The sequence below is a fragment of the Pseudorca crassidens genome, chromosome 9 (assembly GCF_039906515.1).
Source record: "Pseudorca crassidens isolate mPseCra1 chromosome 9, mPseCra1.hap1, whole genome shotgun sequence".
NCBI lineage: Eukaryota > Metazoa > Chordata > Mammalia > Artiodactyla > Delphinidae > Pseudorca > Pseudorca crassidens.
Window position 1 is genome coordinate 30,552,454 of NC_090304.1, and position 16,724 is coordinate 30,569,177.

At 43.2% G+C, this 16,724-nt stretch overlaps 1 protein-coding gene across 1 annotated transcript in view; it reads left to right on the plus strand.

Moving 5' to 3' along the window:
• The first annotated feature begins 2,714 nt into the window (after positions 1–2,714).
• Positions 2,715–16,724, plus strand: part of LGR4 (leucine rich repeat containing G protein-coupled receptor 4) — a 101,648-nt gene continuing 87,638 nt past the window's right edge. The window contains exon 1 of the mRNA XM_067749562.1: positions 2,715–3,440. Within this exon, the coding sequence (XP_067605663.1) occupies positions 3,256–3,440 (185 nt within the window). The 5' untranslated portion in view covers positions 2,715–3,255. The remainder of the gene's footprint in view (positions 3,441–16,724) is intronic.

A 16,724-nucleotide genomic window follows, 5' to 3' on the forward strand; every position in this document is an offset into this window, starting at 1 on the left:
TTCTATTTCTTAAGCTGATTGCCGTGAACTCAGATTTTTGTTCTATTGTAAATTGGAGTTACTTTATAAAAGGTGAAATTCTGTACATTCGAGGACTTATAATCCAGTTATTACAGCACTACTGAAGAAACTTCACGATCTCCCAGGTTTTGTTTCCTTAATGGAGCAGCTTGCAGGTATGGCTTCTTCATACACTTGTGTAGGCTCTATATTTATAAGAATGTCTGGGTGAGGGTGTGAGTTGGACAAAATCCAGCTTGTCCCTGAGTCAACATGCCCTGTGCCCTTTGCACAAAAGCCCCAAGGTGAACATCACTCGAAGGGTGTGCCTCCTTTGTTGCCCAAAAGTACCCTGCAATGCAGAGGCACTGTAGCTAGGCTCCGCTTCCTCTTATCCAGCCTGTGGATGCTATCCATTTACTCATCCATGGCCATGAAAAACTAGAAGGAGGAACCAGTCTGGAGGCAGAGTCTCTACTAAGTTTATTACTTGTTTGCCATCAAATTTTGGTTCATCCAGATATCTTTCTAGGTCCTTAAGGGTTATGTAAGAGCTGATCATTTTTCTCTAGTTGTCTGGGATAGTATCTTAAAAATCAGCGTTTTTTTTCCTCTCTTGGGGCATCTTATCCAAGAAGTGAAGACTAATTGGCTAGTTTTTCTTTAAAGCAAAACATATATAATGTAGCAACTACCAGAAATACTAAAACTTTAGCATATCTTACCTCTTTTTTTCTCTGCCCAAGTCCTTTGTTCCTGATATTTTGTCATCTTGGACAAGCTGCCAATTTGAATCCTCCTTTCTTACCTTCTTCATCTCCTAGATAATAGGAATTTATTCTGCAATAAAATGTACATCTCTCCTTTTTCCACAATCCAAATCTCTCCTTTCATCTAAGTTGCCAGCCCTAAGATCTTATTCCTTGGAAGCAAAGAATAAAGTTCTCGAAGTGTGGTTCAAGGACCACCTGTCTCACTTTCACTTGACATGTATCAAAATGCTGATTTCGAGGCTCTAAGGCTTTTAAGACACTTTGCAGTTTTAATCAAGCTTTGCATGTGATTCTTATGCTAACTAAAGTTTAAAAACCACTACTTTAAAAGAAAGGAAATGAATTATTTGGACAAATTAAAGTCAATCAGTATAATATATAATTGTTATAAAAAAAACAGCAGAAGATAGTGATACCTTGGCAAGAGAAATTCTGTCATCTTCCAGTGTTGTTACGAAAGAGAGACATTAAAGGAATCAAATAAAGAAATGAAATTAACAATTTTCTCTTCACTTGCTCATGAGAGTTGCTAGAAAATAATGGAAACGATTTAGACAATGGAAACCAATTTAGGGAAGCCTCCAAGGGCAACATACAAGGAACCAGGAGCCCAGGAGCTGTTCTGTGATGATCTTGGGCAGAGCACAGCATCTGCAAGCTTCAGATTTCTTATCTATAAAAGGTAGGGTTGTCCACCTACCTTTAATTTCTCTTTCGAACTTACAATTAGAGCAAATAGGTCATTCCTAAAACTTAAAGTCAAGGCATATCTGTATTTATTTGACTCTCAAGCGTGTGGATAAATTTATTGTATGTTAGTCATGTGCCCAACTGGGCATTATTTTTAAAATAAACTCCTGAATGTAAATATGATGGAAAATTTTCATTTTAAACTCCTTGGGTCTGCATCAACTTATTTCCGTTTTCTTTAATTTTACTTACATGACATGAGTAATCAACTTGATGACAGTGACATTTTTAACCCAGCCTGCCTTAATTTAAAGTATTCGTGGCAGTGTCTTCAAAATAGAGTAAAATAACCCAAAGGCACAGTGGAAAGCAAGAAAGGAGGTGCCCATAAAGCAGTATTTGGTACAAACAATGATAACAATAACGTGGGGTCTATTAAGCCACAAAAGTCCAGAAGAGGAAGGAATGCTGATAATTACCTAACACTAAAGTTGCTGCTGGCTTCTCAAGGGTAGTTACCTAGAACTCAAATGACAGCAAAAGCTGTCTGGAGAAATTGCCCAGTGTTCAGAAACATCACCTCCTTTGACCCTAACAAGATTCCTGTGTTCTAGGATTTTAAAGTAGATGAGAAAGCGATCTGAGTTGCGGTCACCAAAACTCTGTATGGTGGATGGCTAATTGCTAAGACTTAGCTATCAAGTGCATATCAAGGTAGATATAAAGATGTCAGTTGAAGTGAGAGGCGCTTGGGGGATGGGGGGTACAGAGTTTTAATTTAGTATATAGCTAAAACTCAAATATTTATGTCAGATTAAGAGAAACCTTTTCTCTCCTCTTCAAAATCTTTCTTCCATTTGCACAGCTCCCAAAGTCCTCGCCATTTGGAACAGTGGAGAGTCATTTGAAACTTAACTGAATGCTGGAGGCAAGTTCTACTTTTCAGGTCATCCAATTTAGGAGATCCAATTTCTGCAGAGAGAAGACGACGAGTGGGGGAGGGAAAACCCAGATTCTAAGTCTTCGGATGCTTCCACCTTCGATCCACAACCTGCCACGCAAATCGAGCCAAGGCAGGGAGTTTTGCCGCGAACCACCACCATCACCACCACCTTGTCACTCACGCCCGATTACCACGCCCCTCTGGTCCCACTCTCGGCCAATGGCGGCTCCTCTCTTTGCATAGTAATGAGCTCGAGACCTCCCCCGGCCAATGGCGCTCCGGGAGACGGGTTAGTTTTGCATGTACCTAAGTGATTTGCATAACCCAGCGGCTGGGGGCTTGGGAACCCGAGCATGCAACCCTAGAAGGGAAAAGGACGGGAGGAGATTGAGCTCCGGCTGCGAGAGAGCGAGAAAGAGCCCGGGTGTTTGTGCGAGAGCCGGGCGGGGGACTGTGGCGAGGGGCCGGCATGGCTGAAGGCTGCGCTCCTCAACCTTGAAGAGCGGCTGCGGCGGGAGGCCGGGGACCGGGAGGCGGGTGCGATGGCAGAGCGCGGCCCCTGCAGCTGCGCCCGGCCCGGCCGGCTGGCCTGAGCCGCTGGAGGAACGGGGCTGCTTCTGCGCTTCCATGGAGCAGCGGGTAGGGCGAAACTCCGGAGCGCCGCGTCCCTGCGCTGCTGCTGCCGCGGACTGTTGAAGGGGCCGAGCCCCCGCGACTGCAGAGAGAGGAGAGCCCCCGGCCCAGCCCGCAGGCCTGCCGCCCAGGGCGGCGGGGGGCGTCGGAGGGCGCCAGAGGCGCGCCGAAGGCGCGGCGCCACGGGAGAGGCCGGCGCTGGAGGCGGCCGCAGCAATGCCGGGCCCGGTGGGGCTGCTCTGCTTCCTCGCCCTGGGGCTGCGCGGCTCGGCCGAGCCCAGCGGCGCGGCGCCGCCTCTCTGCGCGGCGCCCTGCAGCTGCGACGGCGACCGTCGGGTGGACTGCTCCGGGAAGGGGCTGACGGCCGTGCCCGAGGGGCTCAGCGCCTTCACCCAAGCGCTGTGAGTGCAGGCGGAGGGGGCGCCGGAGGGGGTTCCGGGGGGCGGAGCCAGTGGCAGATCCCACTCCATCCCCAGTGTCCCGAGGAGGGGGGCGCCGTCACCTCCTTGGCACCCGCTCCAGCGCCGCGAGCTTCACAAGCTTTGCCAGTCCGGGTCCGAGACCCGTGTAGCTCTTTTTACCAGACTTTTCGGGCACGATCACCACCACCCTCCCCCAACTCCCAAGTGCGTGTGGGGCCGAGGAGGAAGGAGGAATCTGGAAACACTTGCCCCTGGCAGCCTTTTCACGCGACTTTCTCTTCTCCCGCGGGCCCCTGCTCAGCTGGCAAGAGTTTTGCAGGCGGCAGGGGTGAGGGCGGCTAGAACTTGGCCTGAGTCTGAGACCGAGGCAATTTTCGTGGGGAAGCACCTGGAGCCTTCTGGGTTCCAGCATGTGGGGAGAAGAAAACACCTGTACCGCAGTCAGGGCGAATGGCCTTCCCATTTGGCCCTGTCCGGGGCGGGGGGCAGGGGTGGGAGCGACCTGGCACCTCAGTCCAGTTCCACTCCGGACTCACCAGCAAACGCCTGGGGTTCTGGAGCTCGCAGGGAAACCGGGCGAAAACAACGGAGAAGGGAGGGGGGGAAATTGCAGGTTTCTCTGGGTGAAATACTTTTACCCAGCAAGGCCTTTTAAAGAAGGAATGCTGACCTGAAGTACAGGATATTGGAGGAAAATGAAAGTTCCAGAGCATAAGCTCTGCCTGTCCCAAAAGGGAGCAGTTTTCTGCTGTTCCTTAACCAGTAGAACTTTTCTTTTGAGCTGCCTGAGGTTGGGAAAGTCACTCAGATGGTTCTGACTTCCAAAACCCCCCTCCACAAACGGGGACGGAGAGCTTTAGACATTCGCTTTAGAAACGAAGACTCTGAAATAGGTGTTGGCTGTGGTGTTGGCAGATGGCACCAGTAGAGAAAGAATAGGGTAACTGCGTGCAGGGTTTGGTGTATGCTCCTGTCCTGCCTTGCTGTGCTGTGCGGCCAGATTAAATCAAGGGCAGTGAAAGAACTGTTTGAGAGAGGAAGGGATTCTGAGAGGCCTTGGGTAAAGGGAATTTCCTTTTACCTTACAGCTGCTGAGAGGGACCTCTTAGAAATAGACAGTGTGAAAGGAATAACAGACCCCGTGAAGAGATCCTTTCTGTGCAGGCCAGAGCGGTGCTGTTTCCAGGTGGCTGGTGGGAGGTGTTCTACTTGCCCTCTGCCAGTGGGGTTTTTTTGAGTCTTGTGGCCACTTGGAACCTGTCTCATTCTTTGGCCGCCAGCCCCCTTCTCTTTTTTTTTTCCCCTTGTCTCAGGTTTTAGTTACACATTTGAAGTCATTTTCCTTCAATATGGTGAAATTTAACTTTTCAGTAAAAAAAAGTTAACTTTGCAGTGACGAGCAATTTGCCCACAAAGGTACCCTACGTGGGAAAGTTTGTGTGGGAGTGGGGAGAAGTAAGGGAAGGAAGACTGGGTAGAGGGGAAGGGGCTGTTTTTTTTCCCCAAGACCTCTTCATACTTTTAGGGAATTCATTCAGGAGAGGTGGCTTTCCCTGAAACCTCTTTCAGGTCCAAGAGAGAAAAGCATACTTTTACTATTTTGACCAGTTGAAAAGACCTTGTTTAGCAGATTCCTTGAGTTTTAATGTGTAGACTTGCCCTATAAGGAAGAGGGCTGTTTTACATTAGTACCTAAAAACCACAAAGAAATTTTTAATTTTATTAGAGCACGCTCCTTGCTATAGAGCATCAGGCATCTTTCTTTAGAATTCACCAAAGGTAGTGAAATGCTATATTCTCAACCTTGAGCCTTACATAAGTGACTGTTCGTGGCTTGGGAAACAGATAAATAATTGGCACCAGTCCAGATCAGATTGCCTAAACTAGCATCATCATAGCACTTTCTGAGCTGTGGTGGTGGGCAAATGTGTTATATTTTCTTTTTACCTTCGTGACCTGTAGAGTAGTTGTACCTCCTGATAACTCCTTATTTCACTTGAACACTCTTCATTTCACCCTTAAAAGTATATGTTAATAGGGCTTCCCTGGTGGCGCAGTGGTTGAGAGTCCGCCTGCTGATGCAGGGGACACGGGTTTGTGCCCTGGTCCGGGAAGATCCCACATGCCGCGGAGCGGCTGGGCCCGTGAGCCGTGGCCGCTGAGCCTGCACGTCCGGAGCCTGTGCTCCGCAACGGGAGAGGCTACAGCAGTGACAGGCCCACGTACCGCAAATAAATAAATAAAAGTATATGTTATAATGACGAGCCCTTGTAAAGGGCCTTTCAAGGGCAGTGTATTTGCATTTTGGGAAACCAGTGATCTCAAAAGCCATGTTGAAGAGGGGCGGGTGTTGTGATCTGCCCACTCCAGTTGATCTTATAAGACACCTTGGAATCACCCAAGGTCTCTTTGCTAGTACTTCTGATTTGCTGTCCCATCACAGCTTTGGTGGAACACAGGTACACACCAAGGAACTAGATCCATGTTTCCCAAACTTTGATCCACTGATGTCTAATTTCTGGAGCCAAAAAGATGAGACTAATTATTAATCGAAGTTATTTTCTTGTCATTCCTCAGTGGTGTCTTACCTTCACCTCACTCAGGTGTGTACACATCCCACATTGGGACTCCTCGTTGACAGAGCAGGGATTTTATTTTACTCAACTTGGAGTCCAGAGTCCGGTACAAAGGAAGCGCTTAATGCTTCAGTGAATAAATAAGGACTTAAGGCCACACTGAGGGGCAGGATTGGGGCTTGGAATTCAGCCCTCATTCCCACGCGGGATTGCCAAACTCCGCATTCTCAGCATTTAGCTTTTTGTCCAGATCTGAGAACCCAGAGAGAGGATACCTGCTTTTTCTCCTTTAGGCTCGTTTAAACTTGTTCAGCCTAACAGTGTCTATTTCCTGCTGAAAGCTGCTTTATCTGAGTCTGGGGGCAGAGTCAGATGTAATCCTCAGTGTTGTTGATGGGATTCCCGTGTTCACAGAGTTTGCTGCACCTGTAGTGCTTATTTATATTTTGCAGCGGCAGTTCCTGATCCTGTGTCACAGTGCACTGGCTTGTCACATTTCACCCTGAGGTGTTTTAAAGGAAGTACTCCGACTAGTATTAAAATTCTGAAGTGTATTTTTAATCAGAAGGGTTCAAGTTTATTCCCCGCTAGAGCTAATAAGGTCCCTCTTAATCACCTGCATTCCAAGATTCTTGATTGAGAGAGAAAGGGGTGAAGTCATGGTGGTGGTGGGGAGGGGATAGTGAACGTGTGTCCTCTGGCTTGTGTGTTACTGTCACAAAATTTGAGACTTGTAGACGGGGGTTACAAATTTCCGCATGCTAGGTTATGTCTGGTGCATAGTTTTAGGATTATAAAGGCTGTTTCTGTGGCTTTGTGGAGAGGGTGGTAGGTCTGAGCCCTCACCATGCCCCTGAGTAATTGTGTGGCCTTGGGCGAGTCATTCTACCTTTTTTTTTTTTTGGTGACAGTTTCTTCATTTGGAAAATGAAGTCATTGGATTCACTAGATTCTATGTAAGGCTGCTTGTAGCTTCCAGACATTCTATGATTTATAATTCTTACACAGTTTTAGGATGGCAAGGTGATGATAGCGATCGACTACTCTCGTGAAAAGATCCCAGAAGTATCTGAATATCCATCTAGTTGAAGTTGCACAAGCCTATTTATTGCCACTCACTTGGAGGAGGAGTTCTTTGTGTTTAGAAGTGTGTGTTAGGAAATTTGCCATGGAGACTTGTTACAGAATGCATGACTAGCTAAGGCGCTTTGCTGGGGTAGAATAGCCCCGCTTGTTTCCTGTTGGTATGGCTTCACACTTGGAAACTAAAATCACTCTTTTTCAGTAATTTGGATACTGTACAAAAAGTTACTCAACGTCCTCACTTCCATATAATTAGTCATAATCTCTGCAGCCTTCACGGTGTGTGTATCTTGTACACGGGCAGGTTAGCAAGCTTTCTATATAGAAATGATGGTTACCTGAGGGGCTTTGAAGGATTTTAAAAAATAATCTGTTGCTTTTTCTTCTTTGGGAAGCATCATCTCACATTCTTCCCGAAGGTATACTTTTTTTCACGACTCCAAGCACCTTTCTTTTAATAGTATTATTTGAAAGTATTTTCTTATTTCCTCCAGTGTCAGTTGTATTCCCTGGCAGGTCAGTAATCAGTGGCTAAATGTTTATACCTTTTCTGATGGTCGAGTTTTGATATTTTGATGTCTAAGTTACTGTCTGTAAATTTCACTGTTAGCTTATTTTCTGCAGTGTGTCTTTCTAGAGAAGTATTTGTGTTATATACCAGGGAACTTTGTTCTAAACAAGGCCAATATATGAACATCTTTAGGTACAGGTCGTTTATTTTACAAACTAGTGAACTGCTGGGTTCTCTTTAAACAAGAGAAGAAAGAGCATTCTGCTGGGAATATGGAGAACTGGTTTCCAGATCTGTCAATAAATCACACGAGTGACCTTGAGGTGGTGACACACTTAACCCTTCAGGGCCTTGGCTTCTTCACCTGAGAACAAGGAAGTAAACAAGTCTTACTGCCAAAAGTTTTCTTTCTATTTAATTCGATTTTTTTTCCCATACGTTTGTCCCACCCTCTGTGTTGTGTTAAGTATAGTGTAGGTGTCTCAATCCTGAAATCCCTCCCTGACCCAGGAAACTTCCCCAATTGTCCACCTCCACTGGAATGTATGCTTGGGGAACCTGTCTCAGAAGGCAACAATGTGCTGGGTGTGGTCTGAGCTCTACCCAGGATTTAAACCAGTGATTCTCATTCGAGGCTCCTGAAGGCTTGTGGTAACCACTAATATTTTATGATTTTCAGTCCAGCTAAATGCTAATGACAGTTATGGTATCACAAGCATTTAATGTCCAGGCACTTGGCTCTTACGTGAATCGTAAGGTAACATTTGACAACTTAATCTCTTAGGGAAGATCAAAGTTCTGTACTAGTAGGTGGATCCAGGCAAGTTTGGGCGTTTTCTTGGCCTCTGTCAGGTTATCTCTCAAATTCTTATTTTAGTCATCTTTCTAATGGCGGAAAGCACTGACAGCCTGCAAGTTTGGATTTTGGTTTTTGGTCTCCTTGGTTGTGCTTATCCTTTTATTTCCATTTTTCTTGTCAGGAAATAATGCATATTGGTGACTAATGGCTCTCATTGCTTTGAATCTCTCTGAATCTGTGTAGACTATCAAGCAAGTGAAGTTGTAAGAATCCTTTAGTGACTCATTGAAATTTTTTCTAAGACCGTTTCCCACTTTTTCTCTATAAAAAAAGATAGAAGTTTCCATAAAAGCACAATATTTATCAGTATACCTGGGTTACAGGTTAAACCCTGCCCAATGTGCCTTAAACTCTGAGAAACGTAACTAATGTAACTTGATCAGACAGCTTTGCTTTTAATTATTTTTAAATGAGAGTTCATGATTTTGTCTTTAGAAATGTATTATCTAGATTGTTCTTTAATTGCCTCCTGAAGCCTTCAAGTTTTGGGCAATGCCCAAAGCTTGTTTTCCTGTATATACAAGGACATGGATAACTTTGTCCCCAATTTTGTTCAGTGAAGTGTAGTTTTTCGAAAGATTCGTTGAGGATAATAAAATGCTTTAGTTTTAAATTCTGTCAGTGAAGAAAAAAACCTAGGGCATTTAGCAAATCAATACTCTTACACAATGACTAATTTGTCTGCCTTTCTAGACATTTCTTTTGTGTCTCAACACTTGGTGAACAAACTGTAGGCCGGGTATCGGCTCTATTGTCTGAAATTGGGTGAGTACAAAATTGAGTTTAAAAATGATTTTATAGTTCATATACATTTAGTAACATCTCAACTTTCTAAAGACTTGAGCAAGTTACTACTCAAATACCCCCTTTAAATGGCAAGATGTAATTATGTAGTAGTATACTCTGGATTCACCCACCCATAGACAAATATTTGTTATTAAACTTTGTATAGAAATATACAAATATATATATATTTGTAGAAATATAGAAATATTCTGTGTCATGTACAGGCAGTTAAAACTCTGAATGGGTGGTTGTTTTTAGTCTCTAAAGCACGTTTTGATACTGTTACATATTTTAATAGTCAAAAAAGCATGCCAGCCAGGTCCCCCTCTGCCCCTGCAGTAAATCTACAGCAAGAATTGTCATTCTGCATTTGGCATCTCTTATTTTAGATGCAAGTGATTGGGGTTCAGGAATGCCCATCTAAGAGTGTAGGCTTCAGAAATGAACATTTAAAAAATACATATTTTGGTAGTTCTCTTAGCTTTTCTGTAATGAAAGATCTTATGGGAAAAGCACTGAACTAAGCCTCTGTGGCAACACGTTGGCCCATTAAGAATATAAGAATATCCTTGTAAGGAAATGTAAACCATAGATATTTTGGGAGGCAGCTGGGCCAAGACTGGGTATACGTTTAGATCCCGGGCTGGTCTGTTGTCTGTGCTAGTGAGAAAACATGTGTGGGGAAAGCATATTTAATATATTACGGGATATCTAATGACCCTTTATCCTTCATATTTCATTTGTATTTAAGTATTCCGAGTCAAGATAAGTAAAAAGTTATGTAAGCCCCTTGAGCTAGTTTTTTCCCCCCTCTATTTTTACACTAGGAGAATGCAGCCCCCCCTTTTTTTAAACAAAGTTTTAAATATAAAATTGACCATTAAAAGAATGAAAATCTCAGTGCACACTGGCAACAGAATATTTTTGCTCTTTGAATCAGATTTCAGAGCGTGGTATCCAGAAAAATCATGAGTTAGATTTTCCCTGTTCCCTGTACATTTTGAAAGTTTTCTCTGGGGGAATTTCCCCTCCCGAGTAGAGTGACCTAACTTTGGCAGGGAGATGGCGCCTTTCCCTTGGCTCTGTGGGAAGCATGGCTGAGGAATGCACCTAGGATTGCTTGGGATCCCACTTGCCCACTCCGCCCGGGCTCTGACTGCCCATGTGGAGCTCTCAGTATAAGCCGCAGCATAACTGAATGCAAGTGGTGACCTCCAGGCTCCCCTGAAGAGCTTGATTAGAGCTGTTTTCCTAGGGAGGTAGATAGATGGCCGTTAGAAATCTCACTCTTATTCACGTTTTCTTGTTGGGAAGTGCAGGGTAGGAGGTATGCTTCCGAGTTGGCAGTCTTCTCTCTAAAACTCTGGGGACTGGGCTATGATGCTGTTTAACTTCTGCTTTTTCCCATTTCCCTACAGGGTAAGCTTCATGCTAAGAGGCCCTTAGAGAAAATATACGACTAGTATGGATAATACAAGAAGGGCTTGGCAGACTAGATTTTCTCAGGAGAGAGGAGACCTGTGGTTGCCACCACTGTGATCTACGTTGTCACCCTTCCCGTGTGTGGAAGCCATCTCAGGGTGCTTCTTTTTTGCCTGAGAATCTCCAGAGAATCAGCACTATTCTCTGTCTTGAATACCTTACTGACACCTTAGGAACTCTATCCCGAAGTCTAGCAACTCCTATGGAGGTGAGGGGGGAGAAGGCAAATACTGTTGATTAACCTTTAGGTTTCTTAATGTTCTTGAAGACTGTTCACACGCTTCTCTGTTTTAGGCGCTAAATCCAGCTTTTGCATTTTCCAAATCTGATCATTGCCCCTTGGGTCCTCTTCAGGCTCTCCTTATCTCACATCAAGCATGTACAGAATTCTCATACAATTTGATCAGAGTTAAGAGAGGAGTATTCAATGCATTTAACATTTTAGTATCATGTTTTAAAAGATTACACATGGATTTACTAACTGATACTTAGCAGTTTATCATAATCCCAGTTTTCATCCATTCTGTGCTACTGCTAGTTCATTTCATTTGATTAGTGGGGTTTGTCTTAAAATCTTAATGTTTTCTTAACTTTGTAAGAAAGAAAATTTTTTCTTGTTGGCCTTCTGTTCTCTCCAAGGTCATTTTGAGTCCGTGGTCGCATAATCCAGCTTTTTATGTCACTATCTACTCTCCAGTCTTCTTTTTATGCACCTATTTTTATGAACAGGACTTCAGAAGTTGTTTTATTTTTGAGAGTGTGGCCCAAGGAATCAAGACCCCTGAGGTCCTAAATCTGTGCGCTTGAAGGTATCACTTAATCCCTTTGGACATTGTCTTTTCCATCTGCAAGAAGAGGTCACTTGACTTTATCTTTAAGGGTCACATGTAGGAAACTTTAGCATGACCTGTTTGAGTGGTGGCAAGGACCCATTACATTATGTTTTCATTTCTTTGGGGAGTGACTAAGCAATTGTCTATGTGTGTTATCCCTTTAAGTCACTTAGATTTAAAATTCTAAACTCTTATTTCTCTGGTTCTTTGAATGTATATCAGGTTTATAGCCTGTTGGAGACTTCACAGTGAGCCCTTGTGCTAATGGAAAAAAGGCTCTTCATCTGGTAGACTTTTCATTCAGAAAACCATAAAGATCCTGGTGGAGAAAGAGTAATGCATATGTTTTTATCAAGATTCCTTCTTACAGGTGGTGCTACTCCCTTTCTAACAAGAAAGCCTAGTGGTGGGGAGTTACAGTTTCTCTAGAGGAGAGAGCTTGGAGGAAATCATGCTTTCTTGCCTTGGTCTCTGACTGGGCATTGCTTCCCTGAGATGGCTGGTCAAGTTGAAGGACGCTCCCCTAATAGGGGAACGCATTGTTTCTCCTCACAGCAAACGGGCACGTGACCTTAGACAGTGTCAGTGTGATCTTTAGATAATAATTTTCTACTTCCAGACTTTGGAACACTGAGGATTTTCATGAGACAACGCTTAACTCTTTAAGAAGCCTCATGCCAGTGAGTGCCCAACGGTTTCTCATCACTTTCCATGTTGGGGATGGATAAGATTAGCTCAGGTTTGACAGTTTAGCTGAGTTCTTGTTTCTTCATATCACCTTGTTTCTAGCAATATGCAGATTATGGGAGAACTTTTTGTTTCAAGTACTTTGAAAATGATATTATACTGGTTATTGGATACCTGTGTATTTTCTTTACATTTGAGACCAATGCTTGTGTTTTGTGGATAAAGAAAAGCTTATTATCCTTGAAGTAACTTTAGAACTAAAATCCTTTCTTTAAAATCTTTCATATTTCTCAAAAGTTATATGACATTCTTGGTAAGCACAGTTAAATCTTTCTCAGAATGCTTGAAAACTTTTCTGGGTTTTGATTCAGCTCTGATTTGAAAATGAATTGTAAATTCAGAGTAGCAGCTAACATGCAAGAGTGCTCAGGACCTATTTAGATTGGTTGAGTGTTTCAGATACAGTTGTGCATTTTCTACCCTGGGTCTCTTTCTTTAAAAAAAAAAAAAAAAATGTTTGAGATGTTTTTCCCATTACCATCTTGACATCTGCCTGGTTACACATGAATAGCTTGACCCAGTCCCTCAGCAGGGAGACTACCATGGCCTTGCTTTCAATAGCCATGTCACTGACAAAGAAAACATATGGAATATTTCATTCCTGCCCTTTGCAAACAGTCTGGGGTTGTGAGGGCATGCAGCAGAAGGCTTCATCCTTCATGGTAGGTTGGCAAGTTTGTATGCTAACCACAGGCCCTGCTGTTAGCAATCAGACTGTGTTTTCCAAAGCCCTATTACATTCTGTGGAAAGGAAATCTCGTGTTTTGGATAAGCCAGTTTCTAATATCAATTTGAATTAAGTTTGTATGACCTGCTTCCATGGTGGGGTTTCCTGCTTGATCAGTTATTTCACCAAAGGGAATTTGTGTGTGTGTGTGTGTGTGTGTGTGTGTGTATGCAGGACGTTTCGAGGCTGTGCTCCCAAGTTTGATATGTGGCATGTGTTTGATGGATACACAAGTTGGGGACAAGGATGCTTGATTCCCGATAAAACGTACCTTTAGGACTGTCTGCCTTTATGTTTATCTTCCTTTCAGTCTGCAGAAGGAGGTCAGTTGATCATTCTCATGCTAGCCAAGCCCTGCCACACTGACCTTTAAGGCTTCTGTTGCGTAGCACCAGCTTCTACTGGGGACTTGGTTTCAGTTCAGCTAGCATTAACGGCTTTGCTTTGTGGCATCTGAATCCACAGTGTGGAGGCTTGTCAGCAGGTGTGGCAGGAGAGGGCCAAGAACGTGGAACAGAGGGGTAAATCAACTGCTGTTTTTCTTCAGGTCTTTTTCTGCATTAAAGGAATTTGCCCTTGGCACCACCCTGGCTGAGGTGGCATTCCAGAAGGAGAAGGGAAAAAAAAAACAACCCTATGACACCAAAGATAAGAAGATTCATGACTTTGGCGGAGGAAATAATGACATACATTTCATCAGGGTCCTTTCCAACCCTTAAGTTACCCTAGCCTGAATTTCTAGTTCTGTTGTTTCTTAGACGTGCGGGCTGGTTTTGACAGGAGTAGATGATTGCTTGAAAAGGAGGTGAGCTCCTGTTTTGTCCCAGATATAGCCAAATATTTAAATGTGTATATGCATCTCATCTAGAAGGTATTTCTGATGGTTCTTGGTATCATTACTGAACATTAGCTGTAAAACAACATGCTCATAGACATTACTGCCTCTCACGTTTTCTTATAAGAGTAACTCCTTTTGTAGTTCTTGATTATAGGTAGATTTCCTTTAAATTTGTACGGTTACATTTTAAAAAGTTTTGGTTATACAGTTGTTCACGAATGAGCCTATTTGAGCCCCTCACTTTCTGTTAGTGACTCCATATGTGTTTTCTAAAATAACTCGTATAATCTCCAATGCTCCATCTTCCTTCTTTGACTACTTAACTGACCTTTATAACTACTGATTCATAGGGAGAACTCCCTTAAACCTCTCAATTTTAAAAATTCACCCTTATAAGTGTACAGTTTTGAAATGTGTATAGGAGTTTAACCACCACCATTGTCGAGATCTAGAACATTTCCATCACTCCCCCCTGTGCCCTTTGTAGTCATCCTCTCTCCCCACCCTTGGTCCCTGGCAACTGATGATCTGTGTTCTACCTTGGGTCTCTTATATTGTTTTCCATTTACCAGAATGTCACATAAATGGAAAGTAACAGACTGTAGTCTTGTGCCTAGCTTCTTTTACTTATCATAATGCTTTTGAGATTCTACCATGTTGTTGTGTAGGTCAGTATGTAATATTTCTTTTTTTTTTTTTTTTCGGTACGCGGGCCTCTCACTGCTGTGGCCTCTCCCGTTGCAGAGCACAGGCTCTGGACGCGCAGGCTCAGCGGCCATGGCTCACGGGCCCAGCCGCTCCGCGGCATGTGGGATCCTCCCAGACCGGGACACGAACCCATGTCCCCTGCATCGGCAGGCGGACTCTCAACCACTGCGCCATCAGGGAAGCCCCAGCCTTCTTTTTGATACCTGGCAGTTAACCATGATGCCTGAAGAACTCGTGTAGAAGTGATACCAATGTGGAGCATTTTGCTGACAGTGAAAACGCTTTGAATTGTTAGTGTGTTTGTGTTTGGAAAGTCTGATTCAAAAAAATGGAAATTTGGTGAGGAATTGCTAGGCCTACTTGTGTGTTTGGCATGTTACACATGGCATGGTTTCCATTTTACAGCTAAGCAAACAAAGATTGGAAAGGGTTAGGTAACTTGTGATGACATCCCAGTTAGTGGGTGGTAGTTGGTGTTCGGTATTTGTCCATTCTGTAGTTAGCATGGAGAGCTGACAGTTTCAGAAGAGGATAAGGTTAAAGTGACAAATGAAATGGTGAGAAGCGACAGGTTACTACAGGGAAAAAAATCAGAACTGAAAATAAAGTATCCCGAAAAAGCATACACGTGTATCAATATATGTGTACATACAGTGGGGTGCTGTGCCTTGATTCAGGAGTGACTTACGTTCAAAAATCAATTTACTGGGTAAAATTAAGTTATCTTTTATTTCTAGCAGAATTTTTTAAAAGGTCTCTATGACTTGATCTCCTTGAAAACTTTCACATCATTTTCTATGTTAATAGTGTTTTTCTGTGTCAGGAAAGTAAATATCAGTTGTGTGCCTTTTAGCTTGCTTTTTCTTTTCTGGAATTCGGTTGGATGGTGTGTGAGGATCAGATCCGTTAGCATACTCACTTTTTGTTTCTTAAGGAGCAAATTTCTGAATGTGCTTCTTTAAACCAAAACACTGAAGTAAATTAAAAAGCAAAGTGTGCAGTATGATGGTTTCCATATAGTTGCCCCCTTTCGCTCACTGGAATTTCCTGCCTCTCTTGTTGAAGATGTTTTTATAGGGAAGTCAGCATAAAAGTGAATCACCCATGAGCCTTTTTTTCCCCCCAAGGCATTTCATGGAGTCAACTTGGTATTAATTTAGCTGGTACTCTTCAGTTGACTTGAATACTGTGTTTTTGGATGGTGAGCTGATGTTTATTAAGCTGTTAATATTTTACAGACTGGATGGGTTCCTGTTTCAATCTATGTGCTCTTTCCTTTAGCAGCAGGGCTGTTCATGACTGAATCTGTGACCACAGTTTTGATTTGGAATGTGCCAGTCCCATCATGGAGAGTCATTTACCTGGTAACTCTACAGGTTGTCTTCTTCTGGAAGCATTTTGCTGTTTTATTTCACTTAAGTTGCATTCTTTGTCATGAAGAGCCTCTTCATGGTCTGTCTTGCCGTTCAGATAAACTATCATCCTCATCTTGTTATGAACATAGATGCTAAAAATCATAAATGTCACTGAGTACCAGGTACTAGGTGAAGTGCCTTTGCATGCGTTATCTATGTAATACTCCCATCAGCCCTCTAAAGCACATGCTTTTATTCTGCATTTTAGAGATGGAGAAACCCCAGGGTGTGAGGGCACACAGGTAAGAAATGAGGTCTTGTGGATGGGGTGTTGGATCTTGTTTTTTCAGACCAGGGTTCCTTGGTTGAGTGGGTTGTATGACAGTGTCCTTTAGTGCTCTTCCTAGATTCAGGTGTTTATCTATCTTGTGTATGGTGGATATCATGAACTGCTTGTTTTATAGATGAGGAATTAGTTTTGGAGAGGTTAAATCTGTCTGTGCTCTGCTTGAAGTGTTCTCAGCTCCTTAGAATGTAGATTTGGACCCTTCTAAATCTTAAAGGTCTCTGGTGCAGTGGTACCAAAAGTTTTGTGTGTGGTATGGACCATGCACCAAAGAGCCTATATTTACATACATATGTCCCCAATAAATATATAAATACATACATATGTATATTTAAATATACATACATATATTTACAGGTACATGTTTAGAGACCTGATATCTATTTATTATTTGTTCAGCATTTCAACTACA